This window comes from Netta rufina (genome assembly GCF_964035555.1).
Source record: "Netta rufina genome assembly, chromosome: 1".
Classification (NCBI taxonomy): Eukaryota; Metazoa; Chordata; class Aves; order Anseriformes; family Anatidae; genus Netta; species Netta rufina.
In genome coordinates this window covers 96,691,910-96,718,315 of record NC_140123.1, presented here as the reverse complement: position 1 = coordinate 96,718,315, position 26,406 = coordinate 96,691,910, and the positions used below count along the sequence as shown (strand labels likewise).

The 26,406-nt window shown below is 41.0% G+C and overlaps 2 protein-coding genes across 4 annotated transcripts in view; one reads left to right on the top strand and one right to left on the bottom strand.

The window, feature by feature from the left end:
* GART (phosphoribosylglycinamide formyltransferase, phosphoribosylglycinamide synthetase, phosphoribosylaminoimidazole synthetase) overlaps positions 1 to 22,802 on the bottom strand; it is a 38,086-nt gene extending 15,284 nt beyond the window's left edge. For 2 of the 3 annotated variants that reach the window (XM_084284924.1, XM_084284926.1), the window contains exons 1-12: positions 22,731 to 22,795; positions 19,399 to 19,510; positions 14,171 to 14,319; positions 9,943 to 10,038; positions 9,050 to 9,224; positions 8,279 to 8,390; positions 6,955 to 7,023; positions 4,901 to 5,026; positions 3,870 to 3,957; positions 3,428 to 3,513; positions 2,679 to 2,847; positions 1,845 to 2,076 (exon numbers count right to left, since the gene is read on the bottom strand). In XM_084284924.1, the coding sequence (XP_084141050.1) occupies positions 1,845 to 2,076; positions 2,679 to 2,847; positions 3,428 to 3,513; positions 3,870 to 3,957; positions 4,901 to 5,026; positions 6,955 to 7,023; positions 8,279 to 8,390; positions 9,050 to 9,224; positions 9,943 to 10,038; positions 14,171 to 14,319; positions 19,399 to 19,403 (1,307 nt within the window). In that variant the 5' untranslated portion in view covers positions 19,404 to 19,510; positions 22,731 to 22,795. Of the gene's footprint in view, positions 1 to 1,844; positions 2,077 to 2,678; positions 2,848 to 3,427; positions 3,514 to 3,869; positions 3,958 to 4,900; positions 5,027 to 6,954; positions 7,024 to 8,278; positions 8,391 to 9,049; positions 9,225 to 9,942; positions 10,039 to 14,170; positions 14,320 to 19,398; positions 19,511 to 22,730 lie in introns of all 3 variants that reach the window. The other variant, XM_084284925.1, reaches the window with a different exon arrangement.
* Positions 22,803 to 25,936: 3,134 nt separating this feature from the next.
* The window catches only part of SON (SON DNA and RNA binding protein), a gene marked incomplete at its 5' end in the record, with an annotated part of 36,796 nt that continues 36,326 nt past the window's right edge, over positions 25,937 to 26,406 (top strand). The window contains one exon of the mRNA XM_084288719.1: positions 25,937 to 26,025. Within this exon, the coding sequence (XP_084144845.1) occupies positions 25,937 to 26,025 (89 nt within the window). The remainder of the gene's footprint in view (positions 26,026 to 26,406) is intronic.

Genomic DNA, 26,406 nt, shown 5'->3' with positions numbered 1-26,406 from the left:
ATTGTTTGCTGTAAGCAGTATTCAAATATTTCCACGTATACTGAAGACAGTATCAGAGCAAAAATACCATATGATATCCAGTAATATGCAATGATTTAAAAAAAAAAAAAAAAAAAAAAAAAAAAAAAAAAAAAAAGCAACAACAATGTAAATGGATCAGGTTTTGTAGGGTTTGAATCCCTGGGCTGGATGCTGACACATCAGTAGTGTTGTTCCTATGGTCACAACAAAATGTATACAAAAAAACAGTGCTAAATCAGAACACCTCAGATAGCTTTTCAAAAGCAAAGTAAGTCAATATTCCTCTGTGACACTTTGAGAGTTTAACAACTGCAGCTTAAAGTTGTCTCCCCTTATAACCTTGAATGATACCACCAGAAAACCAATTTTTTTTTTTTTTCATGCAATTTGTCTGTTCCCCTGTTCACAGAGTGACCTTTTTGTTTTGGAGATCACAAGATTAATGACTTTTAATTACAGGTACGATGAAACAAGAGCTGTGCTATCAAGGAAATACAAAGGTAGCTGCACACACATTATATCACTGCTCGAAAATTTGCAAGAGGAAAATAATTACAAGCAGCAGCAGTTCAGCGTGTGAATAAGACTCCAAAAAATCTTACCCTGCAATAACAAGTGACCAGAGCCAGCCCCTTTCAGTCTGAAAATAATCAATACTTGACATAATTTCACCTTATTTTTAAAAGCATGGTATTTACTTTGATTGTTTAAAAGGAGAGTTTTTTTTTTTTTTTTTTTTCTTAAATAAATATTTTGGATATTTCCACAGAGAGAAATGCATAGGACTGCATTAGTCCTGCCAAACTGCCAAGAGAAGGCGTCCCCAGCTTTACAGGGCCAACCATCAACCTTCCTGAATGTGGCCCTGGCCCAAGAACTCAGTGCTTTAGAGAACTATTAATTAAAGTATCCTCTTCTCACACAATGTCAATACAAATACCAATTACTTATCTTCACATAAATTTCTCAAGAGATGCACAGTACTTGAAAAAGAAGACCAGGTAGGAACACCCTTGTTCATTTAGTAAATTTATTGATTATAATTTTACAATAAACTAATCAGTATACACTGTTAGCAAAAATTAAAAACTTACTGGTATGCTTCAAAGACTACAAAATAAGCTACTATCAAAAGTTACGTTTTGAGCTAACTGGAGAATAAACAGGCAGATAGGCTTTATATTAGGTAAAAATGAGTCAAAAATTTTGCAAGAAATTCTCAGTAACATCAGAGGCACAGTAGGACATGCTGCTTTAAAAAAATATGCTCTCTCAAGACCGTTAAACCAAATACTGTGAAAATAAAAAGAATAATAATAAAAAAGAATGATACATTCTACCTGTTTTTTTGCAGGCTATTATAGTATTATGCGTATCTCAATAAGTAGGTGATTCAAGACCGTATTACTGTTCCTAGAGACTCTAAAATGAACCAGTAAAATAGCTCAAACTTCGTTCATGCATCCATTTCATGATACTAACGTTAGACTTTTCAACAACAAATTTAGAGCAAAAGCTATGGTTCAGGGTCTAAGAAACAGAAGTTCACCTTTCATAAAGCAGACATAGCACAGACAGCACAAGTTACTTGTGCTCGCCACTGCAGCTTAATCCCAACTTGGGAAATTAAGTGTGTGGATCAAAGAGTTAACAAAAAGCCTGTTCCTTCCTTGGCTGGTCCTGCTTAGACTGCTCACAGGGATGCCAGTTAAAACTTGTCTAGAGTTACGCATAATCAACATCAGCTTATTAATGTAAACTAGTGATGTCTTTAAGTCCCTTTTACATCAGTTATTTCCATTTCAAGTATTTCAGATATCTACCTGGATTGACTCAGGAAAGCTATAGCCCGATAACCAATGTCCTTCCTATAAATGGCACCCTTGAAATTTATGGCTGCTACTCCCTTGTTGGCTTCTTGCAGTGCTGTCATTAGATCTTCTTTAACAGCAGTTACTGTAAGAACTCTTCCTCCACTGGTCACCACTTTGCCATCCTTCAGGGCCGTGCCTGCATGGAACACCTCCAGTCCTAGTTCTTTAGCCTTGGAAAGTCCTGTGTTTGTTGTTTAATAAAATAAATGCAGAAGAAAATGAGTTGATTAGAACATTTCTCTATTACATTACAAACACATCAATTTTCAGCACTTACTGACTGCCTAGAAACCACAAACAAATTCAGTGTGATTATTCTGAGAAATAAGAATATTTTTTTAAAAAATATGTTTTGTTGATAGATGAGTCTGCTGCTTCTATGCTCAGAGACAGAAAAAGGTATTTAGCTGAAACATCTGCATACAGCATTTAATTGCAGATAGATTTTATACTTCACTGACACAGAGACTACAAAACGTATCAGTATCAACACCTTGTAAGAATCAGTAATCGCCCCAGAAGCACTTAACAGTAAAACATATTAAAGAAATGCTATAAAACTTAACAATACAGTGTGGAGATTTCTAAATGCTATGGCTGTGTTACCAATAATCTTTGATGTGTGAAAATTCAGTTGTCTCTTGCTGACCTGACCCATAATCACAGGATCGTAAGTTTCTGTGAATCTGGGTTATACTGATTCACCTTCATCAGGCAAAATGAAAGGCTGGAGAGAGGACAGGAGAGGAATCAGACTTCTGCACTTTCTCCTGCTGTATTTACCTGTTATTTCCAAACCCTTGGGATAGGTTCCTGGATATCCTTCACTAGCCATCACCACGGTCACAGCCGCACTGTCTTCAAACCAAACTGGCATGGAACTAGACAACTTTTTATTGATAACTGCTTGCATAACTTCATACAAATCACTTTTCAACAGTGGAAGAATTACCTACAAAAATAGAGATTTAGGAAATTGAAGAAAACAATGTAACATTTTTACATTTTCTTCCCTGAGCTTTTCAAAATAATACTGCATCAGTAAATGAAAATACTATTTTTTGTGGTATTTTCACACATATGTACAAGTTGTGCATCACATATGTACCTTTAATTCTCTTCCTTAAACATAGTTTCTATGAGTAAAAGAACTACCTTTTCTCCTAATGGCAGAGGCCTAAAAACCTTACTGCGTTCTGAAGAACAGAAATTAAGAGTCAGGGAGTGGGGAAAGGATGTGTTTGCTTCTTCAAGTTAAAAAAAAAAAATCCCATTCCATTCTGGAAAAGATAGGAAAGCACTGAGTTCCACTCAAGCTTACCCTTGCAACACCCACATTTGAGTATATATAATGTGTTGAAATCTGGAATAGAACAAGCTCATAACAGACTTTCTGTCTCGAATAAACAAACCAAATATTTTAAGTCTCAGAGCAACTGGCAGATTATTCGTCTGAAAGTTAGTTAAGAATAATGGTAGATGGCATCAGAATACTCTCCCCTACTGATAAATTGTCATTTACCGATGCTCACCTGACATTCTGGGTCACCGAATCTGCAGTTAAACTCTAGAACTTTAGGTCCATCTTTGGTAAGCATTAACCCAGCATAAAGCACACCTAGAATAAAAATATACAAAACTCTATCTGAGCAACTGCATAGGTCATTTGTTTTTAATCTACTCATGGCAGTGCTAAACAGGAAAACACATTCAGTGTTCATTTAAAGCTAGAATGTTAACACTTCTTTTCAACTGTTGTTCTTTCTGCTCTTTCTCATTTGACAATTACCAACCATTAATGAAAAGATATCAATTGTTTTCAATGGACTTTAAATCAAGCCACTAATGCCAAACAGTTTTCAAATAAATCAAAGCTATCTTCCCTCACCTACAGTGTGAGTTAGGCCCATAAAGAGGACAAAACAAAACTTTCTCTTTAAAATTAAAAAAAAACAAACAAACTTTTATGCATACCAAAATAGGGGACACCTTCTTTCCTCATGCCATCAACAGTTTTCTGAAGAATGGTATCTCTTATTTTCAGCAGTATATCTTTAGAAATCTAATAAAACAGGATTAGAAAACAGTCTTTGTAAAAAGGGAATGCATGATTTTCCTACTGTTATGGCTAGCATTTTGGAGAGTCAAGCAGAACACTTCAATGGGCTGCTGCACATTCCAACACATGCTTCAAACAAGGGAAAGCTAGTACTTTTTTCCTTTCTCCACAGAATAAATACTACAGCATTAATACAACAGGTTACATTTCTTCAGACATGTGGCTCTAGACCTAGATCTGCATGTGCAATTAATTAGTCCCACTGGCTTCACTAGAACAAACCATTTGCACAGACGTACTGGCATTCAGATAGGGGCTCCCGAAGACAAATCACTGTTGGAAAATACTGGGGTCACTGATTGCATTTTGTTCAATGAAACAAAATTAGTAGCTTTACAGAGGAACAGAGGATTTTTCTTTAATAAAAAAGAAAAAGGAATGGCCATGACATAGGTGAACAGAAAGCAAATTAAATCCTTTTACAAATAGACTGTTTGCAGAACAGAAACAAAACTAACTTGAGCTACAGCAAAGATTCATCATTAGCTTATCCCAGAGCAAAATAAAAATGTGGTTAAACATGTAGTTCTAATGATGTTTATTCTGTTACACTTAGAATCATAAAATTATTTAGGTTGGAAAAGGCCTTCAAGATTATTGATCCCAACTTAAAAAAAACAAACAAACAACAAACAAGGTTACAAAAATAACAAAACTTCCATCTTCATAATTAGAAGTGATTCAGTAGAAATATCCTTCTCTTTAGAGGAACAAATTTATCAAGTTACAGGCTTTAACTGTCTACGTTCGTTTTAGGCAACACTTTCCATCCACAAGATCCCACTCTCTCCACATCCTGTTAGTCATGATAGAATTGAAAATTCACAGATATTTTCAGTATTAGAGCTGTACTATGGTTACAACAAGATGTTTTCACATTTTTTACCTGAGGTGCTGGAGAATAAGCTCCCATTCCCCCAGTGTTAGGGCCTTCATCTCCATCCATTAATCTCTTGTGGTCCTGGGCTGGGGGCATGGGAGCAATTGTGACGCCATCTGTGAAACATAAGCACTAGAAAACAAGGAAAATAATTAAAACACAAGTATATGATTACAATTTCCTAAAGTGCAAAAAAGTGCAAATCTGTTTTATTTTTAGTGTTACAAAAATGGACATTTAAGAGTACTAAAAATACTGAAAAGGCTGAAAAAAAAAAAAAAAAACTCACAGTGAAGTTACTTCCTCCCTCCCTCTCCTTTTCCCTGCTCTGGAAAGAAAATATTACATCCCTTTCAAAAATTCCTTTTCCTAATTGACAAAACTCCATTTGCTTTTACATTATTTGTAAATTACTTACATACCACACTATTTAGGCTCAGTATCTTCATAATAACATATCTGCTAACATCTTTTATAATTGATGCTCACTGTTTGGATTACTGATAGCAGTACTCATAAAAACAGAATCATTCAGGTTGGAAAAGACCTTTAAGATAATCTAGTCCAGTCTAACCTCTAAGATCATCTAGTCCAACTTTTATATTTAACATTTTATAATGCTAATTAAAAGACAACCCAGGATTCCTCTTCAAAACCTTAAAATGTCAGACTGTGAATATATAAAAAGCTACGGTCATTTGTGGAATGTGAATTATTTTGACGGGCAAGGCAAATAGTACTTTATTGCTATCAGTCAACTCAGGAAAAAGCAAAACAAAACAAAACTTTAAATTGCATGCTTTTTTTATTGTATTATATTACTGTAAATCTGCAGGTATTCTAAGGACCACACATTTTTCACCAGAGAATGGAGATCTGGATAAACCCTTACCCCCTTATCTGCTAATGAGGTCAAGCCAACCAAGAAGGAATAAGGATGACCAAAAGTTGCAAGTCTAATTTTTTCATATCGGACGGGAAACCTGATTATGCAAAGACTAGAAACAGTTAGAGATGATCGCTTGCTTTATAAATACCACCACCTCCAAGATGAATGTTCACAATATCCAGTACAAGTCAATTGCAGCTCCGGGACTCGGGAACCTGAGCTGGTACTTGGCTGTTCTACTTCGGGCGATGCCAGTGTCAAGTTCCCATGCCACCTCAAAACCTAGGCTCTAATTCTCCTTTACACTCTGCTAATTAAATCAGATTTATTTTATTTTATTTTTTAATGAAGGAGCTGTATCATGAAGGAAATGTTCTCTCTACATCTGCAAAGTAAATCAGCGTTGTCAAAACATTCAACAGCCTTGTTTCCAGGTCCTTTGTCCCCGGGTGCACTTCCACATTGCAGTGTCTCTGGCAATGAAACTGCTTAAAGAGTATCCTGCCTGCACCTGTCTTGAGTTGCTTCTTCCTGTGCTCCAAAGGAGGTCACTGATCCCTCATGATATAGTTCAATATATCCCCTTTATTAGTGGAGCTGAAAGTCTCCATTCTCCCTTACTCCCAACCATTCTTCCTTCTCCTGCTCTACGCTTCACCACCCTGTTACTTGTATTGATTCAAATGGGACTGGACTATAAACCAGACCACAGAAAATATGCAAGTTGTTGTTGATCTCTTTAAAAAAAGGTTGTTAGTTTATAGCTCCATGAACAGGTAACTGGTATAACTGAATCAACAACAAATAGTAGTGAAGTGGTAGGAATAAGGAGGAGATCTTACGCTGTCTTTGATGCCAGGGAAATCATAACACAGATGTGCATGCTCAGTTACTTTCAAAATTTTTATGTTTTTATTTTTTCCCCATGGGGGAACAACTGATTACTGCCTGAGCTATTTTTATTTATAATATGAATTATTTTAACAGACTGCAGGAAGTTTGGTTCTTAACACATCTGCCTTTAATTAATAAAACTACATTTATGAACAGGTAACTGCTTCTAATTTAAGTAATAAAATCTTATGCATCCCTCCTATCGGTACTTACATGTTGTTTCCTAAATAACTTGAAAAAAGTATAATCTAAAGGTTATAGTGAGAAACACACTTACAGAAACTTCTTCTCCTTCAAGAAGTTCTTCAACAACAACCGTTTCCCCAGCTGTGCCAAAAGCCTTATCCTATATTAAAAAGAGAATCTCTTCAGTTCTGTGTTTCAGTCATTTTATAATAGTTAAAATGCAACAAGAAAAGCAAATACATCAGGAAAGATACATTCTCCATCCTGGATAAGTCAGTAGCAACAATAATATAATTGTTCCTCCTTTTTATTATCTTTTAACAAATGCAAATTCTATCTTGAATGTTTAAAAATTGCAGGTGATACTTAGGCTTTCTGAGTAATTCCTTGTGCTCTACCTGCTGAGGTTTGCACCTGTGATACTGAGGGCTTATAGCAATGACCATCAAGTCTGTAATCTGACCTTTTACTTTATAAGATAGTAAAATTATATAGAATGCACTGAAGTGTGGGGCGGGGGCAATATTTTCACATTCCAGTGCAAAGTTTGAACTGACTGTATGTTTACTAAATTAAGAACCACAACAGCACACTGACAAGAAAATTTTATATGTCTGTAAGACTCTTTAACACATGATAAAGTTTTGTGTTTGTTTTTTTTTTTGCTCAAGACAGAACGAGGTGACCACATGTTATGATTTGTCCAATAACCATACATGCACAACAAATTATGAGTGTAGACCATTTTCGGACCCTTGAAATACAACACGTATGACATATAACATCTCCTACAAATCAGCACAGCATTGCTGTATTGTAAGAGGCTGTGCTGCAGGCACCAGTTGAGGACCTGACCTGTGTAACTTATTTTCCAGCTCTATGCTCCTAACCGTTCAGATGGAACTGCTTCATCTTGGTTCTCTTCAGATTTTGATGGTCCTAATATACTTGTTGACTATCTTACCTAAATATATGCTTAATTTGAAATAATTCCACTGGAATTTTACTACACATTTAAGTGCCGTGTGACTGGAATCCTAAAGCTGATGTTGCCTGTCAACATACAGCTTAATCACAGTGTTAATATTAGAGCACTGCAGTACCCGTTTCATTATAGCAGAGGTTCAAAAGCAGCAAACAAAAAAAAATGAAAACCATGCTGAAATAAGTGCAGGTCTTCAGTAGGAAGGATTTTGTTTTAGTCTACATAAACTATGCTGAGAAAGAGTGCTCTGCCTCAAGCAATAATATGATACAGCTTCAAAGCTGTCCAAATAATGGTTAAAATATTTGACTTCTGTTAGTCAAATTCCTATTATATAGAATTAAAAAAGAGCTTTTCTGACACTTTGACATGGTTAACAACTCATTTTGTGTAAGAACTCTTCTAATCAGTGCATGACATTTCCACTCACCTGCATGATTTCATTAACAGCTTTGCAGGCTTCTTCCTTGTTTGAAGCTACAATTACTCCTTTGCCAGCTGCCAGGCCACTAGCTTTTACAACTAAAGCTGGGAAGTTCGCACTTTAAAGATAGAGAAGAGAGATCCAAAAGTAAACACCCTATATTCCAACCATATTTTGTAAATATTCTGAACATGCCAGTAGTTGAAAAATCAAAATACTCATCAGTTTTCCTGGCAACAGTTTTATGTTATTGAGTAACACACACATAAAATCTAGACTTCTCTTGATATGCTACGTCCGCTGAAGCTTTCTGCTTCCTCTTTTTTTTCACACCGTTGAATTTCACTAGTGTACCCAAAAGGCTGCTGTTCTTCTAATAATTTAATATTGTATCAATGTTGGGTAAACTGGATAGTATTCTGATAATTAGATCATTATTTGCTGAGTAAGCTCCCAGTGCAGAATCCATACTTGTGGAGAAAAGAACAAAGAAGACTGACCATGCTACGACTATCAGACTGTAAGGTGGGTTTCCATAACAGACAATCTGAAAAAAAATAAAAACTTCTACCACATTTTCCTGTAAACTGAACACTGAACTTAGTTTTCATTAAAAGAGTAGTGTCATGTCAGATTATCCTTTAAAACCATTATGGATATTGTACTACAGCTAAGAATATTGACACATTAGTAATCATTTGATTGTTTAGGATATCTAGCACACTGTATATGGCTTTAAAAAAAAACACAAAAAATCAATTATGAAGGTAGCTTTACCTGTTAATGAAGCTACATGCTGCTTTTGGATCAGTAAAAGACTTCCATCTTGCGGTTGGGATCTCATGACGGTCCAAGAAGGCTTTGGCAAAGCTCTTACTGGACTCCAGCTGAGCTGCCTTTGCTGTTGGACCAAAACATCTCACTTGAGCTGCTGTCAAGTCATCAACGATTCCTGAAAATAACAACACATATTATTTTTTTTTCAAATCACCAGATGATTTGTAGTCATGCAGTCCCAGTTACTAATTTGTTGGAACAAATACATAGGAGTGATAAGCCATGCCTATTTTACCAGATTGGCCCTAGATGTATTTTTCACTCTAACCAGGAGCAAGTAACCCTGCAATATTTGGGGCTGAGATCTTTGCACTTGGTAGGATATGATAAGCCTCCCTTGTTTTATTACAGCTTTTGGCCAAATAGTTAACATTAGACTTTTATGCAGATAATTCTTGATCATGTAAAAACATAAAACAAATTATCAACACGTTTAGAAGGTTGTTTTTTGTTTTTTTTTTTTAAACCTAGTCCCAAATGATTATTATTTCCAAAAAAAAGCAAATTCCATAGGAAAACAAAATCCTTAGACAACATTCTTTTATAGAAACACTTTCATACCTCTTTTATTAAATCCAACAACTTAGAAAGAAATAGAACTGTGAATGATATTTTAACTATTACACTGTTCACAAAATACTCTTTGAATTTCATTTTTGTCATGGCACAGCCCTGAATTTCAGGGAAACTGCTACAGGTAATCTGTTTGTGTTTTTACTGAAGACACTCAGTTGAGTGTCCACACTGTTGAGTGGTAGGAAAAAGATGGGGACTAAAATTTACTTTTCTTTCTAAAATAAGAAAGCTATGATTTTTAGTTTTCTTTCTCTTACCAGCAGCAAGAGGAACCTCTGGACCAACCACAACCAGCCTGATCTCCTGATCTCTGCAGAACTGGGCAAGTGCAGCATGATTGCTGATTGAAACAGCTGTCAAAGATACCAAAGGGTGGTAAGACTTCATTTGTTACTCTTGGCACTTCTTTATCACATTAAACACTAAAGTAGAGTTTTCATAAGTCACACATTCTTGAATGGGAAGTCAATGTAAATATGGAACAGAGGCATGCACAAATATATAAATAAACTGACTTACAGGTGCATATATCTTCAAAAAATATGAATGCACCCTGTAACAAAATACAACGCCAAGACCCCAAGCAAAGGCTGTAGTTTGACATGCACTGTAAACATAACGTTGCTCATGAAGGTGAGAAAAAGTTTCAGGATCCCCTACACCATCATACAGTAAACCATTCTCATCTCAAAAACATCCTGTTTACCAGAAAAAGAAGCATCACTAAACAACCAAGTTAAAAACAACTCACCAGAAAAAAAACTCAATCTATCTATAGTTCAGCCAGTCTCTTCCTGGATTAGACTGACCACGAAGCTTTGCACATGTTCATGCCAGGATGGCGTAGGGGACAGAAACAAGTCACTGGTGGTAGCATTGCAAATGCGTTCTTTTTCTGTCTTTCTGTAGTGCCAGCTAAAACCTGTCACACTAAACCGTGACCTTACTGAAACAAAACGAAATCTGAGTGCTTTTTCTTACATTAAGCTGAACTTAGTATGGGAAGGTACTGTAATTATGGGTAAGGATTTAAGGGTAAGGTTTCTAGGACAGTTATGTTTCTGTAAAGAAGCACCGAATGTGATGATACTTGCAGTATCAAAGACTGTGTAAACAAAAGAAAAAGCTCACAAGAAAGACAGTAATGTCAAGTCTCATGATAAAAGATTTACGCAAAGGCAATGCAATTCCACTGCTTTTATCAAGAATAAATAAAGCCAAGGTCTGCAGGGGACTGGAATGTGAACTCGGAGAGCGAACATGCTGCAAGCAGAGCCCAGCGTGGACTGGCTGCCTTCATGGGGAGGAGTCTAACACGTCAGAGTACAAATCTACAAACAGAATAAAGTGCACATCTTCCTTGGAGCTGGAATACTTTGCTCAGTTTTGCTTGTGAAGTCATGCTAGTGACCATATCAGCAAGCATGAGAGGAGCTATGTCCCCGTCCAGTTAGTTTCCAGCGAAGCGGACAGAGAAGGCAGAGGCAGTTGTAAAGCATCTTCTGTTAGACACATCCACATAATTCTGTGTTGGTACCTACTTAGCTTCTGCCACCCTGCACGAGTAAATTCCCCTTTTCCAGAGGAGAAGGCATAAAAGCAGTATCTGAAATTTGCATTTTGATTACAGATTTATCCTGTTTGGGTGAAACAGATTGAACAGATTGATAAAAATTACTTTCCTGATAACCATTCAACAGTTCATTTACTTTGTTACACCAGCCTAAGTAAGAAAAAGCAAAGGCCTTTGATATCTGTGTGCAATTTCTGCCAACTGACTTCTAGCTCACAAGAGAGCAAGACCAAAAGCATAGCACACTTGGCTTTAAAGTGTTGATTAACATAAAGGTCAATATTGTCTTTCAGTCTCATGAGGGTGTTGTGAAAGCAGTTCAAGAACAGCAGATCCCAGAGGAAGACAATGGGAGTTCTGGTGGGCAACTGCAGACGGACAATCCCTGTTCCCTGTGACATCAAATCACGTGAAATGGAGCAGGGAAAGGGAAGAGCCAATAAGATAACTGTGATTTCCATTCAAAATTGACGAGCCTCAGGCCTTATCTACTAGAGATATGTGCAGTGAGCACAGCACAAGATATACATTATGTGGAAATGTCCTTGTAACAAACAGAATGGAGTAAGTCACATTGTTAGCACGTAATTTTAACTCTAACCCCAAACGCCATTTTCCTCATGGTGTAGACTGAAACAGAACAGCTTTGTAGCACTGTTTTACTTCTCAAAATGACAGCTAGACATGCATTTCAAACCAAACAGAAGGAACTCGGACCAACATTTGCAAAGCCAGGGCTTAAAGTTAAGAATATTTGTTAGGTGGAGACCTAATGTGCAGTAGAAGGAGGTGTCAGGATGCTCAAGTCCATTTGCAGACATGCATATGTGTATCTCAGGATTCAGCGAGCTATTCTATACTCTTCTGGCACTAAATTTGTCCTGCTAATTAAATATAAATCAAATATATAACAGATTTAGGTTGAGTGGCTAAATATAATCTATAATGTCAGAAAGGATTACTGACTGAAATTAACCATGAAAACTTTTGTAGCTTCAACAGGAGCAAGTTTTTAATAATTAAAGTTTATTTATAGTTTTAAGTTCACCTTTACATGTTTCAGAAATCATCTGAGAACCAGAACTTCAATGCTGATTAAAGGAAATTTCATGAACCATAGGGGAGGATGAACTTTCAGAGCCAAATCTTGATGACACAAAAAAAACAGAAATAATGGTAACAGTTTCACAGGCATTGCTGCCCAGGCTTAGACAACATAATAGGGCTTACATACTTCTGAAAATCTGTTTTCCATTTTCTCCACCCAGTAAAAATCTAGGCCCCAGTGCTAGGACTCAAATGCCTGAGTAGATAAAACAAATTATTTCCTTTTAATTGCAAAATAAATAAAAACAGTCAACCTGTTTTTGTAACACAAATTCTAGATTCTTTCTGCCTCCCAGCTGGCTGAGGATTTCTCTCCTAAAGCACATGTGAGGCCACTGTCTGGAAAAAAAGAGATTGAGTACATGTGGTTGCTTTCATGGAGGTGGCTTAAGCACTAAAAGGAGGTGGTTTGAACACATGCTCAAATATTTTATATTGTTGAGGGTGCAGTGCATTTTATGCAATAACAAGGTGAGAGGAAAGCACAGCAGTTCTTAAAAAGACATCATTTGAAAAAAAAGAATATTGAAATTAATATTCTGCAGGCCATAAAGGCTGGCACTGACTCAATTTATTATGAGTATAAAGATTTCTGTTTGACCTTCTGGGATGAGAAGGAAATATAAGAACATGACTTTCCTGTCATGCTCTTTCTTGGACTCTCTCCCCGAGATCAAACAGGACAAAAAAGCTGCCTATGATACTGTGCATATTCAAAGAAATTATGAACAAAGTTATTTAAACTTCCTGTAATTAAGCATTCCAACAGAATTAAGTCTGGTAATTATCTGCTGTACAAGAAAATGACGGGATTCATGTTTCCACATGAAATCGTAATAAAAAAAGATTTTACTCGTACATATAAATGCAGAAAATGGAGGCATATAATTCTTGCTCACACGTATAATATGTTAATTTTAGTTCTGTATGTTATCACATACCAAGTAGAAAGTTAAGTTGGTTGCTTGAAGTACTTCAGGATCTGGCATATAATGGACACAAGACAGACATTTCGGAGTTATTACCCCTGCTTTTGTACTGATTCACTGTGTGCCTCCAGGCAAACACCTTAGAACAGTGCAGTTTAAACACAGCATGTACTTTTGGATGCTCAATCTGAAAAACCTTAAGCTGGGTTTTGAAAACTAATTAATATGAACAGTTTCAGTTAGAGCCAATCTGTCAGAGCTCACCACATTTAGGCGAGAAGCTTGAAACAGGCAGTCAGTACTAACAGAAGTGTTCAAAAATAATCCTAACTTCTTTGAATCAGTAAGACAAAGGAATGAACGTTTTTCTATGGTTGACTGTTTTAGGTGAGAAAGTTTTCTTATGAAAGGTTGTAGGCATCGTACGGCTTCCATGGGACTTCTGAGAATGAAGCAGTGGTTCCTACCCAAAGCAGTCTGCTCTGCCACTCTCCTAGAAGTGCCAGCATTTGCTGCAAGCACAGCTGTTCACAGCTGAAACAGCTGCTGAACTGCACTGCACACCAAGATAAAACATTACCCATTCCTGCTAGGCAGGAAGCAAGAACTTGCAGGAGTTTCAGCCGTATTCTCTACCACCCAAGTCCAATGAATTAACTAACAAACCTGAGATAAAATTCAATGAGTGGTAGTTGCACAAGGCTTTGCTCAGATATTTTTTTCTTAACTGCGTCTGTATGATTTCACATGCATCCAAAGCTTCAAATAATAATAATAATTATTATAAGCCTTTCACTCCAACAGATTTTAGATCAATTAATGGAACAATTTATTTGTTCAGCTATCGTATTTTAACCTGGTAATTTTTCTTTTTACCTGAATTGGAAATTTTTCCATTGTCAGCTGTTCCTGCGTTTCCTGGAGCAACAAACACTTGTTTTACATGTGGGGACTGGGCCAGCTTCCAGGCCAGCGCATGCTCTCTCCCTCCACTGCCGATGACAAGCACCCGATCAGCCATGAGCCTGCACAAAACCAGAACACAAGCAACACAGAATTAGTAGAGCCAGGTTAGGAAAGCGAGAGCTTCACAGATTTAACTGCAGGGTGGAAGGCAGCTCTCAGCAGAGGTGAATGCCACTTTGTTTCAGGCAATGATGTTTCTATGACGGTTTTGTTGGTTTAAAGAAAAAAAAAAAGTGCATGGAAATGGATAACTGACTTAATAAGGTGTGATAGAAAATAAATGTCAAACACTGAAGCAACCCACAGGGCAATCCTGTTTTTCCTTTGATCAGACTGGCAACTGTTCTGAGCTGTACTGAAGCCTGTGATACAGAAAAACCTTTATGACCCACCAGGCTGTGATTTGTAACTTACACACGTTCCTGGCAAATCCAAGCCTGCAAAGTCCCTCTGATGAACTAATTGTTTTAATGCTGTTTGCAACGTTAGGGAGCTGAATGGGACAACTTGAGACTTTTGGGTAGTAATATCAGAAAAAATGTCTAAATACTTTGTTAGAAGTTAAGGTTAAGAGCAATGAGATAGGGAAAACAACTTGTAACAGAACGGGGAAGCAGAGTCTTAATGCACATTCCCTTGGGACTGAAGGAGCCTTAGGCTGGTCAGGGTTTTACAAGGCAAAGCCTAGATTTTTCAATAGTTTGAGGACAAATTGCTCCAAAATGAAATGAATGCTCTGTTTCACCCTCCTGATGTCATCACGTGCATGTGCAAACACAGCTTCCATATAGCGCATTGACGTGGACATTACAATTCTGTCTTTGAGGAGCGCTGAATGTTGGCCTTTGCTTTTTAAGATGTGCTTATTTCTGTGTGTATTTTCTACATACTTACGGGTGTAAGTCACCTGAAAATTGCCATCTCGACAATTTTACAGAACAGAAGACTTCACTTACTCTGGAGAAGAACATTGGAATTCAGAAAATGGTAAATAAAGAGACAAAATAAGTACGTATGTCTTTCTTTGGAGGTCCTGGACAGGCAAAGGCTAACCTCCTGAGCTATCCAAAGAATAAGCTGTAGTCCATTAGTGACATTAGTCCAACTACACATAAATTGTGTACACAGGTGCACTGTTTAAGGTGAGTTTTACTCACAGAAGACAAGCAGTCCCTTGTGAAGCTATTCAGTGAAGCAGAGGGCGAGCAAAGCTATAGATGGGCAGCTGTCCTGTGCCCAAGTGGAGCATTCATTGCTTTCAATAAGAAAATATTAGAGCAGTTTCATGCATTTTAAGTGATGAGGATACACAAAAGCAGTTTTGCGTGGAAATGGGCATGATTTGTTTCAAGGACTTGGCATGGCCAGCAAAGAGGTCTGTGCAAATCACCTCGCAGTCATCGGGGGCAGGGACACAGCCGAGATAAGAGTTTTAGCTAAACGCAGTGCCCGGCCTCCCTGCACACGTAGCACAACTCCTGGTCGCTGCTTGGGCCTCTTCAGTCGAGCAGCCGGTCCTTGACCAGCGCTTGCCAGTGTGTGCAGGGATCCCAGCACAGAATACATCCTAAGTGCCAGGGAGGATAAAACCCACCCAAACCAGATTTCTAAGGGAAAAGCGGCCATACCAGAGGCACGACAGACAGCGGGTTTTCAGCCAACTGATAAGGCAGGGCATGTGCCTCTCCCCGATGCCAGCTGCTACTTGGATAAAGCTGCTGGCCCCTGCCCAAGAGCTGCCCAGATGGCTCTGGGGACCCCAGAGAAAGCCAGCTGTCCTGGGAGCCTGGACTCTGCAGGAGATGCTTCTGCTTGGAGGGCACCATGCAAGGCATACACGGAGCCTGGTTTGTAAATCCAAGTCCTCTGTAACCTACTTCAGAGAAGGAGAGCCCCCACGCATTTTAGATGGTAACCCCTTGATAATGTATTTTAACCTGTTAACAAAGGCATGATTTGTTCAGAGAATGATACTTTTAGGCAAAATAAAGAAAAAAGAAACACAAAGAGAAGGACAAGAGACAGATGATGGATGCTGAGTTGTTCGCTATGAACTAAACATACTGGAGTTAAAATTTAATTGTAGGTTCAGGTGGGAAGAGATCAATAGCTTTCTGTTGAACCATGTTTGACAAGATACACAGACTGCAAAGCTGTAGGGGCATTTTAATTATAAACCTCATGGATCCCATACAATAAGAAAAATACACTGGGGTAAAAATATCAGCTATGCTACACATTTGGGGTGTGAAGGTATGGTAAACCTGTATGATATTACAACCCAAGGGAAAAAAAATGAGTATGGGGCTGGCTACAGTGAAGGGACGTGTTAGATAAAGACAGTAACCTAGGTCAAAAGAGTGCTCTGTAAAAGAGTAAACATTTACCATGTAGCAGATAGGTATATCCTACACTTAACTAAATCCAGCAAGCACGTTTCCACAGACAGTCATCATTAAATAATAATAAGGCAAGTTTTATCAATAATAAATTGAAAAATACATATTACTGCATTTTTTGACAAGTATATCAGAAGTGAATGCAGAGATCCAAACTGGAACAGAGATCATACTTACTCTATCCTATGTGCTGTTGGTTTGAGGAAAGTAATGCTCGAGGGTTCAGATGTGCAAAGAGAAAGGAGAAAAGCAACCTTTGGTTTTAAAATGTAGTGCCCCCGTCCCAACACTACCGCCCCACTGACGACATTGTGCAGGTAGCCAATGAACAGGAAAGTTCAGCCATGTCAGCTGGGGGGAGAACAGAAACTCACACACAAACGGCCGAGAGATGAGGAGCAAAAAGTTTGCAGAGCAGAAGCAGCCCATCCTTTCACTCCTAAACAGGCGCAATAAATTCTGTCTCACCCAAATTATTTCTTGCAGTTGAAAAATTTTCAATAATTAGATCAAAACATCCACTGATCATTTAAAAAAAAAGATGCTTAGCATAGTCCCATGCATGTCAACAGTATTGAAAAAGACGGTGCAAGATGCACATTCATGCTCCATCAAGCTTACTGCGTAAAAATAGTTGAAGGATAGGCTTCAAGACCCAGTGATGCTGTTACCAGCTAAAGTAACTCATCATTTTAGCAAATCAACTTTTTTTTCCCCAGAAGTATCATGTTTAGTTAACAAAATGAATAAAGTATGGCATAAAATGTTATACGGGAACAGTTAAATAGAACAAGCCCTGTATCATATGTTCAAATAAAATTTAACCATTCTATAACAATATGGCAGAAAAAAATGTGGTTTAACCATTTGTTTTGATTTCAGAAACTCAACTAGTTTGTGCATCCCTTAAACATCATCACAGCAACTTGTATGTAGGGATGTAGCTTGACAAGAACTTCTTCTGGTGGCAATTCCAGCTTATAAGGCTCAAATGTAGTGGTGACAGCCTTTCTTTTTCACACTGACTAAAAAGATGCGGTGTAGACCCTCTGCCACCCAGCAGTATCTTGCATTCGAAATGAAAATTGCAAGAGGCAACATTTCTTTTTAATTTTGGCACTAATCCAGGAGTCAACTATTTATTGTCAAACAACCAAAGGCCACTCACAAAGCAGTTGATTTCTTCTGTGAGGATTACCGCACAATTTTTATGGAGGAAGTATGTGAAATCCTTAAATCCTCTCATAAAGAGGCAGAAGCCAAAAAGATTCCAAAAAGTGGTACATAATTACCTTAAGCAACCATTGTCTGCTTTTGTAAAGAAGGAAGATATGTTTGTCTATAAAAGAAGTCTTAAAATAAAGACAGATGGTATTTCAGTTAAAGGTCCATTACCAAGTCCTTAGGCTAAATAAGACAGGAAAGCAGAAGCAAGCTAATCACTCCATGTACCCAACAGGAGAGGACAGGAGGATACAGTGAAGACAAGTTGATTTCCAGAGCCTATCCCTGAGGTTGCCAGCAGCTAGTCAGCAGGGAAGAGCATCAGCCTAGAGACCTTTATCCTCCACAAAGCTGAGGCTCATTAAGAAGCTGGGCAACTCCTCCACTAGGTCAGGGCCTGTGGAGCAAAGAAAACAAAGTGAGCAAGGCAAAAACAATGTCTGACAGCTTTCTCCGACCTGGCTCCTTCAAAAGGCACAGTGAGCTTTCAGATACAGGCAGAAGTGAAACGAGGCTACAAATTCAGGAGCTGTTAATGGGGAAGGGGCATGAGCCTGGAACAGATCTGGTGTGCAGCCTTGGGGGTTAAACGGAGCTCCCTGGCTGTGTTAATGCAAAGCTTACAAAGATAACTCTGTAAGTGTAAGAAAACATCAACTCCTTAAGCTATTACTGCCCAGGTTTCAATTTCACGTCATAAGTGCATGGTGCAAGTTACCTAAATATTTATCTCAGCTAGGTGGAGTCTGGAATAAGCCATCATTGCCTCATTGCCTCACCCCTAACTAATTGTAAGCAGTGAAAAGGTGTAGCTAAAATAACATGGATGCAACATAGCACAAACATTAATTAAAGGGCATTACTGGGGGCAGGTTACTGCTTCAGACAGTGTCTGTAAATTAAGCTCCAACGCTGCTGGGTTTCTCCGTGCCTTGGCTGATAGAGCTGGGTATAGAGCGTTTTGCTGTGGTAAACAAGTAAGTGAGATCTTGAAAACTTGTGGAAAAAGAAAGGTGTCAGAAAAAAATGTAATCTTAAAAGATACTTTTTAAAGTCCTAGTTCCAACAAAATAGGAACTGAGGATGAAGTAACAATATTAACATTTAGGTGTATCTAAAATTTTGCACCATGCAGCATCCAAAGTGTCCCAGCACTTCACAAAAACGTATCTGCTGCTCCAGGGGGTTTACACTGCTGCAGAAGTTTACACATGCATTAATACTCACATGCATGATTACTCTGAAATCAATGGGATTGTTTTTCTGAATCAGTAATAATTAGGTAACTGTTAGAGAAATGATTCAGGGTGTCTGGATACAAAAGACTCTCAGGGAGAAAAATAAGTCACTTAAGTATGTGAAATGAATATGGGCTCAGGAGCTTTGCCTCAGGCTTTGTATTTGGAAACCTGCAAATCACAGAACACCAGATTAAGGTTGGCATGCAGAGCAATGCTAGGCTAGAGCCAACACGGAGGGTGGCATTTCATGAGACAGCTGGACCCATAAGGATACCTCATTGTCACTGGAAGGGATGTCTTGAACCCAGATGTGCTTTCCTTTTCCTTGTACTGCTGCTGATGCTCACCTGAGCATAGTCCATTAACTGTTCTTTCACAAAACTAACCTGAGCAACAAAACAACAAAACAGATTTTTGCTGGCTGAACTGACTAACAGTGCAATCAGCCAAGTACCAGAGGCGCTAAAAACGAAGGGATGGGACAACATGCCTAGGCAGGACAGGATAAATGCAAGACTCACCTTTTAGGCAACAGCTATCTATTGCATCACTGCATGACTACCATTTAACCTTAGCCACTGCCTATTTAAAAGCTGCAATACCTTAGCTTTGCTACACTGGGATTGTGGAAACCTTTTCTTTATACTAAATATATGGTCCAAGCCCAGAGCATCTTAACTCCTACCCTCCCTGGAGCTTTGGCTATAACATGGCCTGGCAGTGATAGCACTTACTGGAAATACAGAGAATCCAAGCCTAGCATCACTAAGCAGGCTCAAACCCACACCTCCCAGTGCCTTGGAAAAAAACTCTTACCACTTAGCTTTGTGCTAAAGGAGAAAGTTCACTCTTTCTCTTGAAGCTAGGCAAGAGAACAAGAAGAAATAAAGACCCGTGGGACACAGGAATAACACAAAATTGAAAGGTTCTGCACTTCAGCTGCCGCTCTGCTGAGTTCAGTATTAGGTTCCAGCCCTAGCAGTCAGGACAATTTATGCATTTTTTTTCATAGAATGATAACAGGATAAAATATTGAAAGAATATCTTTGAGCATAAACCAAAGCCTAGGTGTTCCTCCTCCCAGCTTCAACAGCTGGGCTGCTGCTGTACTGCGCCCCATGTACCCGCCATCCTTTACTCAGTTCCTGAACTGGCCAGCAGCCAGGTAGCATGGTCCTAAATCCTCTCAGGCTAAACATGGCTTTCCTGCTTTCTGAACTAACATTAACCAGCAGCCTAAGCCTTTTGTTAATAAGAAAGTAGAGTACACTGCACATCACAAATGCACAAAGATCTTGATACACATGAGGTGAATGCCATGAGTGCACAAAGATCTCAGTGCACACAATGAGAGCTCCCAGTCGGCCATCTCAGAGAACCTTTGCCAACTTCTGGACCATGTTCAAGCTTGGACAAGAAAACAGAGTTTGAAATGTGCAGGCTACAGGTTCACTCACTGGTGTTTCACAACTGGCTTACGCTGGTCTTTGCTGGTACAGCCTGCCATTGGTCCAACTCTCTTCTCCACCTCCAGCCTCTCGTTCCCTCTCCCACTCCAGTGCCAAATGTGTGCAGTCAGTTGGATCACGAAGCCAGTAAATAATGCTGGAAAACTAACACTACAACGATAACCAACTCAATAAAGTAATAATAACAAAAAGGAAATAATTTTATGCCAGTTTAGTCAGCTAAACTAACTCATTGAGAGATGAAGTGATCACCACAGAGCAGCAGAAGCAGATGAAAAGAGCTCCTTTTTGTTGCACAGACTGGTAATCAGCCCAGCTGTCCTGGAACAGCACTCTCAGACCACCTTGATTGTTCAAGAAACCAAAACATGGTTGGTTGCAAACACTGCTCCACAATTTATCTTCTCACCTAACTGCTCGTTTCCACTTCTTACACTAGCCTGCTTACAAGTCACAAGGGGAGTCAGACTGGGGAATCAGACCAGGGTTGGAAGATGAACCATGTTTTTTTTTTTATTATTTTTTTCTATAGATATGTTTCTTTAGTAAATTCACCATGCCGAGCATGCAGGCAGTTCTGCTGATGCAATGCAAGGTACAGAAACAAATTGGCATGGTGCCTAAACTGGCAGAATGGCCAAAACATGATGGTGGAGCTGCAAGCTTAGATTAGGGTGGCCTGAGGCTCTTATTCAACGAAAGTGATGCTGCCATAGATCTGTAATTTTTAATTTCCTCAGGTTTCAATACCATAAAGTGCTACTTATAGAGTTCAGAGGCCTCTAGAATCAGGTGGCAATTGATTTTTAATTATAGCTTTGAGTTTAAACAAGTTTCTTTTGCTCGTGGTTTTTCATTTACAACTAACTTCTGGCTCTCGCTTGGGAACATTGTGCAGTGCAACTGATAGCTTTACAAAAACAAACAAACAAACAAGTCATCGTTATCTATGTTTCTCAGTCCTGCAGAAACTAGAGGACCATGCTTATTGCCCACATGAGAACCAAGAATAAGCCTCAGATCTTCCATGGCCCACACTGGGACTGTGAGAGATAGGTGTTATCCTCCGCACAGCTGGATTCCGTGTTTTTTAGGCAAAAGATCACCATAAATCTCACTGTTAAAAAGAAAAAGCTTACAGTGTTATTCCCCAGCCCAAGTACTAACTTCTGGCAATTCAGACTATTCAAAGAGCTGTGAGTGCTCGATGTCTTTCAGCATCCATTGGCTAATAGCCAGAAGGAACCCTGGAAATAAAGAGTATGCATTGTGTGTTACTATTTCACTTACAAACAGTAGAATAAGTCAGAATCATCTAGGTTGGAAGAGACCTCCAAGATCACTGAGTCCAACCTCTGACCTAACACTAACAAGTCCTCCACTAAACCATATCCCTAAGCTCTACATCTAAACGTCTTTTAAACACCTCCAGGGATGGTGACTCCACCACTTCCCTGGGCAGCCCATTCCAATGCCTCACAACCCTTTCGGTAAAGAAATTCTTCCTAATATCCAACCTAAACCTCCCCTGGCACAACGTCACCAGGCACGTGGGAGAACAGACCAACATGAGCGTTAATGCCAAGTTTCCACTAAAGATATTACAAAAAAAATTAAAAGCCAATATTAAAGTTGGTGAGCTCCCAGCTCTGCAAACAGCAGAGAAAGAATCAAAGCCATCCAAAGTCCAAAACGAGAGAAGCTTGAAGTTTATTATTTACTTCAAAGCAAATATTTCGCCACTTTCGCAAAGCCAAACAGAGCCGGGAAAAACCTACGAACAGCAGCCACGTGCGCCCTTAAAACACTTAAAATCGCAGCACGTTTAGAAACGTTACAGCTCGAGCACCCTAGAAGTGAATTTAGGCAGGTGAATTCCCAATTTAGGAAGTGAGTTTACGCAGCTTAAGTAAATAAATAAATAAATAAATAAAAAAGCCCGGGCTACAACGCGGCCGCTGGTGGTTGATGGAGGGAGCCGGGCTCCGCCATTTCACCGCGTGGGCAGCGCGCAGCTCTCCGCCACCCCCCCTCAGCCGGGCTGCGGGGGGGCCAACACCGCCGGCGGCGGCACTGGGAGCAAGCGACACGCGTGACCCCCAGAGGACGGCCTTCTGCAGAAAGAGGAAAAACTTACATTTGGCATTCCTTCAGGGATACTGTAGGAAAGAGGAAGGCATCCTCCGCCGCTCCGCCCCAAACTTCAGTACCCAAGGCGCCGCACGAAATGGCGGGGGGGGGTGGGGTGGCCCGGGGCGGGGGGGTTGCTGAGAGGAAGGCAAGTAAAAGCTGTGGCTTGGAGCCCCAGGAATGGGGTTTTACGTGTAAATTGTTCCGATCTAGGAGTACCTTCATCGTGGGGTTGCTGTGGCTTTGCTGCCACTTTTGGCTTGAGTGGGTTGCTGCCCGGGGGATGTGCTGAGCTGGGCCGGGCAGGCGATAGATCCAGCTGAAAAACCGTGCCTCTAAACAATTATTGTGCTTAGGGTTTTATTTAGAAAATAGCGTGGCACCAGAGTGCCCAGGAGATAGTTTAGTAAGTTAGCTGAATGATACTTCGCGAAGATTGATTTTGGTTTTATATCCTCTGAGCTGGAACGTGCTCTTATAACTTCAAGTACTGGATACGAGCAACCCTTCAGTCTATTTTGTTAAAGTTGCTGCTTCATGAAACCAAAGATCATTGGGCAACATTTAGTTCAATTTAGCATTAAAAATTGTGCAACAATACTGCCTGTAACAAAACCAAATTTGATCCTTATGTTTGTTCCTCCCCTTTCCCCAAGAATTTGTGTGAAATCCTCACTGTTCATTTAAATTAGCTTATGAAATACTCGTTTAATAAATATTGTTTGCATATTTAAGTGCACCTTTGCCCTTATTTTTTTTTTTTTAAAAGGAACGGTTGCATGAATAAGTACTCTAAAATGAGCAGTGCCCATAATAACATGTTCTCAGATTGAACAACAAATGTGTCACAAGCCATCACTCTGGTCTTGACAAGATCAAAGTAAAATAGTTAACTTAATTCATCTGAAGATGACTTGGCACCTAATTGAATAAAGGTGTATAACTAAGATTGATTATTTATTTATTTATTTTTGAACAAACATCTTGGAAGGGAGAGCAGGAATAGTAACTCCCATGGAGCTGTGGATCCTCATTTCTGCCAATAATGGCTTTTGCAGTTAGTACTTTGTGTTAACTTTTAGAGAACCAGAGTGAAAGGTACATGCAATAAAGATACATGCAATAAAAATGTTCCCTGGCTTTTTTGTACCTTTCTTCATGGTTTTCCTGTAGGGATGGAGGCCTACACTGGTAGGGTTTTCAGTGTAGTTAAGCTTCTTTGAATGAATTAACTGAGTTTAGAAGGGTCCCTTTCCTGAGAGCAGCTTCATGGTGTGGATTCCTCTGAGCCCACATGAGAGGTGTGATCCCTGCCTGTGATCCCTGCTTTTCTGTCAGAAGCCGCTAATATAGGCTAAATTACACCAGGCAGCATTGCTTGGAAGGAGCGAGTTAGAGTTACATTGTGCTGAAAATATTTAGAACTGTGTTGTTATGGCAAGATAACAACGCTAACAGCACTATTCCTATGTAGAACATCTCTGCTTGAGTTGGGCTAAAATAATGCCTGGTCTGGACAGGACCATTTACATGATGGGAATCTAAACGTAAAGTGAAATATTTTCACTGTTTACCTTATTAAATACCAGATATATTAATACCAGAAATTTAAAATACTGTATTCTAAAGTAGTATCTAAAATATATAAACGTTGGCACGGCACGAAAGGTGCTGTTGCTTGGAAAAGCGCCTCTTCAATACAACTGCTTCGTATTATAATAAATCAACTGTTATAAAAGTAAGCAAACCGATGCAAAGATCAAAAATGCTACTTGAACAAAGTTGAGATTAGGGCCGACCACCTCTGAGCAACACGCTGTAAGAAACAGTAGAGCTATTATAAGGGTTTGTAAGTGGATATTGAACCACATTGATGTCGCAGGTAAAGATTGTAGGGACAATTTGACAGCCACGCATGGGTTTTGAGGTATTTTATTTTGTTTTGTATCTATTTTGTATTTTTTTTTTGTATTTATTTTATTTTATTTTATATTTATTTTATCTTATTTTAATTTTATTTCATTCCAGGTAAGCAAAACCCTGTTATCAAGCCCCTAAGTTACTACTTCACGACAGCGGAAGAAAGCCCATGTGGGGAGAGGCGGCCTTTTGGAGTTGGGAGCCTTCAGCGCTTGCGGACCCGGGAGCGTTTTGGGCCGGCTGCGTTACACGGGGCGATTCGGCTGCGCACATAGCGGAGAGCAGCTCGGGGGGCAGCGGGCAGGGCGGCCGGCCTGGGAAGCGCCGCAGCCAACCCCCTGGCGGCAGGGCGGTGCGGGCAGCGCCTCAGGCACCCCTTCTCCCTTCTCCCTTCTCCCTTCCCCGCTCCTCCTTTGTTCCAACTCCCCCTCCGCGGAGCCGGCGTGAGGCGCAGCGAGGCCAGCTCCCCCCCCCCCCCACTCCCCCCGTCCCCTCCCTCCCGCCCCACGCCCCCCTCATCCCCGCCCTCAGCTCGGCGCTGCCGCCTTGCGCTCTACCCACGGGGCGGCGGCACCGGCGGCGGCGGCGGCGGCGCAGGGGCTTGGCCCCGCTCCATGGAGACCAATGGCATCGCTCCCGCCCACCCCCGCGGGCCCGCAGCCCGGCGGCGCGCACGGCCGCACGCCTCAGCCCACCATGGCCCCGCCGCAGCCGCAGCCGCTCGGGCCGCCGGCGAGGTGAGTGCCGCCCCCCCTCACCCACAGCCCCCCGGCTCGGCCGCCATCGCGACGCGAGGGGGGGGGGGCGGGAAGGCGCTGCCCGCTCCTTCAGGGCCGTTGGCGTTTGGCGGTTGGGGCCGTTACGGCGGTTGCGGGAGGGGATGGGGGGGGCCCAGCGCGTGCTCCCGCTGGAGGGAGGGGGGGGTCCCGGTGGCGCGGGAGGGCGCCGTGAAGGGGGGAGGGGGGAGGGGGGAGGGGAGCACACAACATGGCGGCGGGGGGGAGGGGGCGGCGGGCGCCGCCGAGACACGAGACGGCCCCCCCCGCACCTCCCCCCCCCCCTTCCCGGAAGGCGGCCGGGGCCGCGGCTCGATGGTTGCGCAGCGCTAGAGCGGCGCGCGCTGCGTCACGGCGTTGTGGGGGGGGGGGGGAGCGCGTAGCCAATGGGGAGGCGGCGTCCGCCGCGCGGGGCGGCTCGCGGGCCTGTGCCGCGGTGGCTGCTGGGAGCGCGGAGGAGCCCTCGCGGCTGGGCAGGAAGGAGGAGGAGGGAGGGGGTGAGGGGGGGGGGGCTGTCATGGCGACCAACATCGAGCAGATCTTTCGCTCCTTCGTGGTTAACAAGTTCCGCGAGATGCAGGAGGAGCAGCAGCAGCAGCACGGCGGGTAACGAGACACTCACCGGGCGGCACGGGCCTAGCGCCGCCTCAGGCCCGGAGGGGGGAGGCCCGGGGCCCGTTTTCGCCTCAACATGGCGGGGGGGGGGGGGGGGGGGAGGCGGGAGCGCGCGTTGTCCCCCGGTGAACGCGCACCCGGTTTGGCTTTACGGCTTCCCAGCGTTGTCCTCGCCGTCAGGGGGCAGGAGGGGAAAGGGCGAGCACCCATCTGGCCCGTAACGCTCCTCTCCTTGCGTTTAACTTCACCTATTTTTTTTTATATATATATATTTTTTATTTTATTTTATTTTATTTTTTATTTTTTTTCAGCCTTATCTCACCAAGCAAACAAAAATCTGCTAGAGGAGGTTGTGTGGGGAGTTGAGGAGCC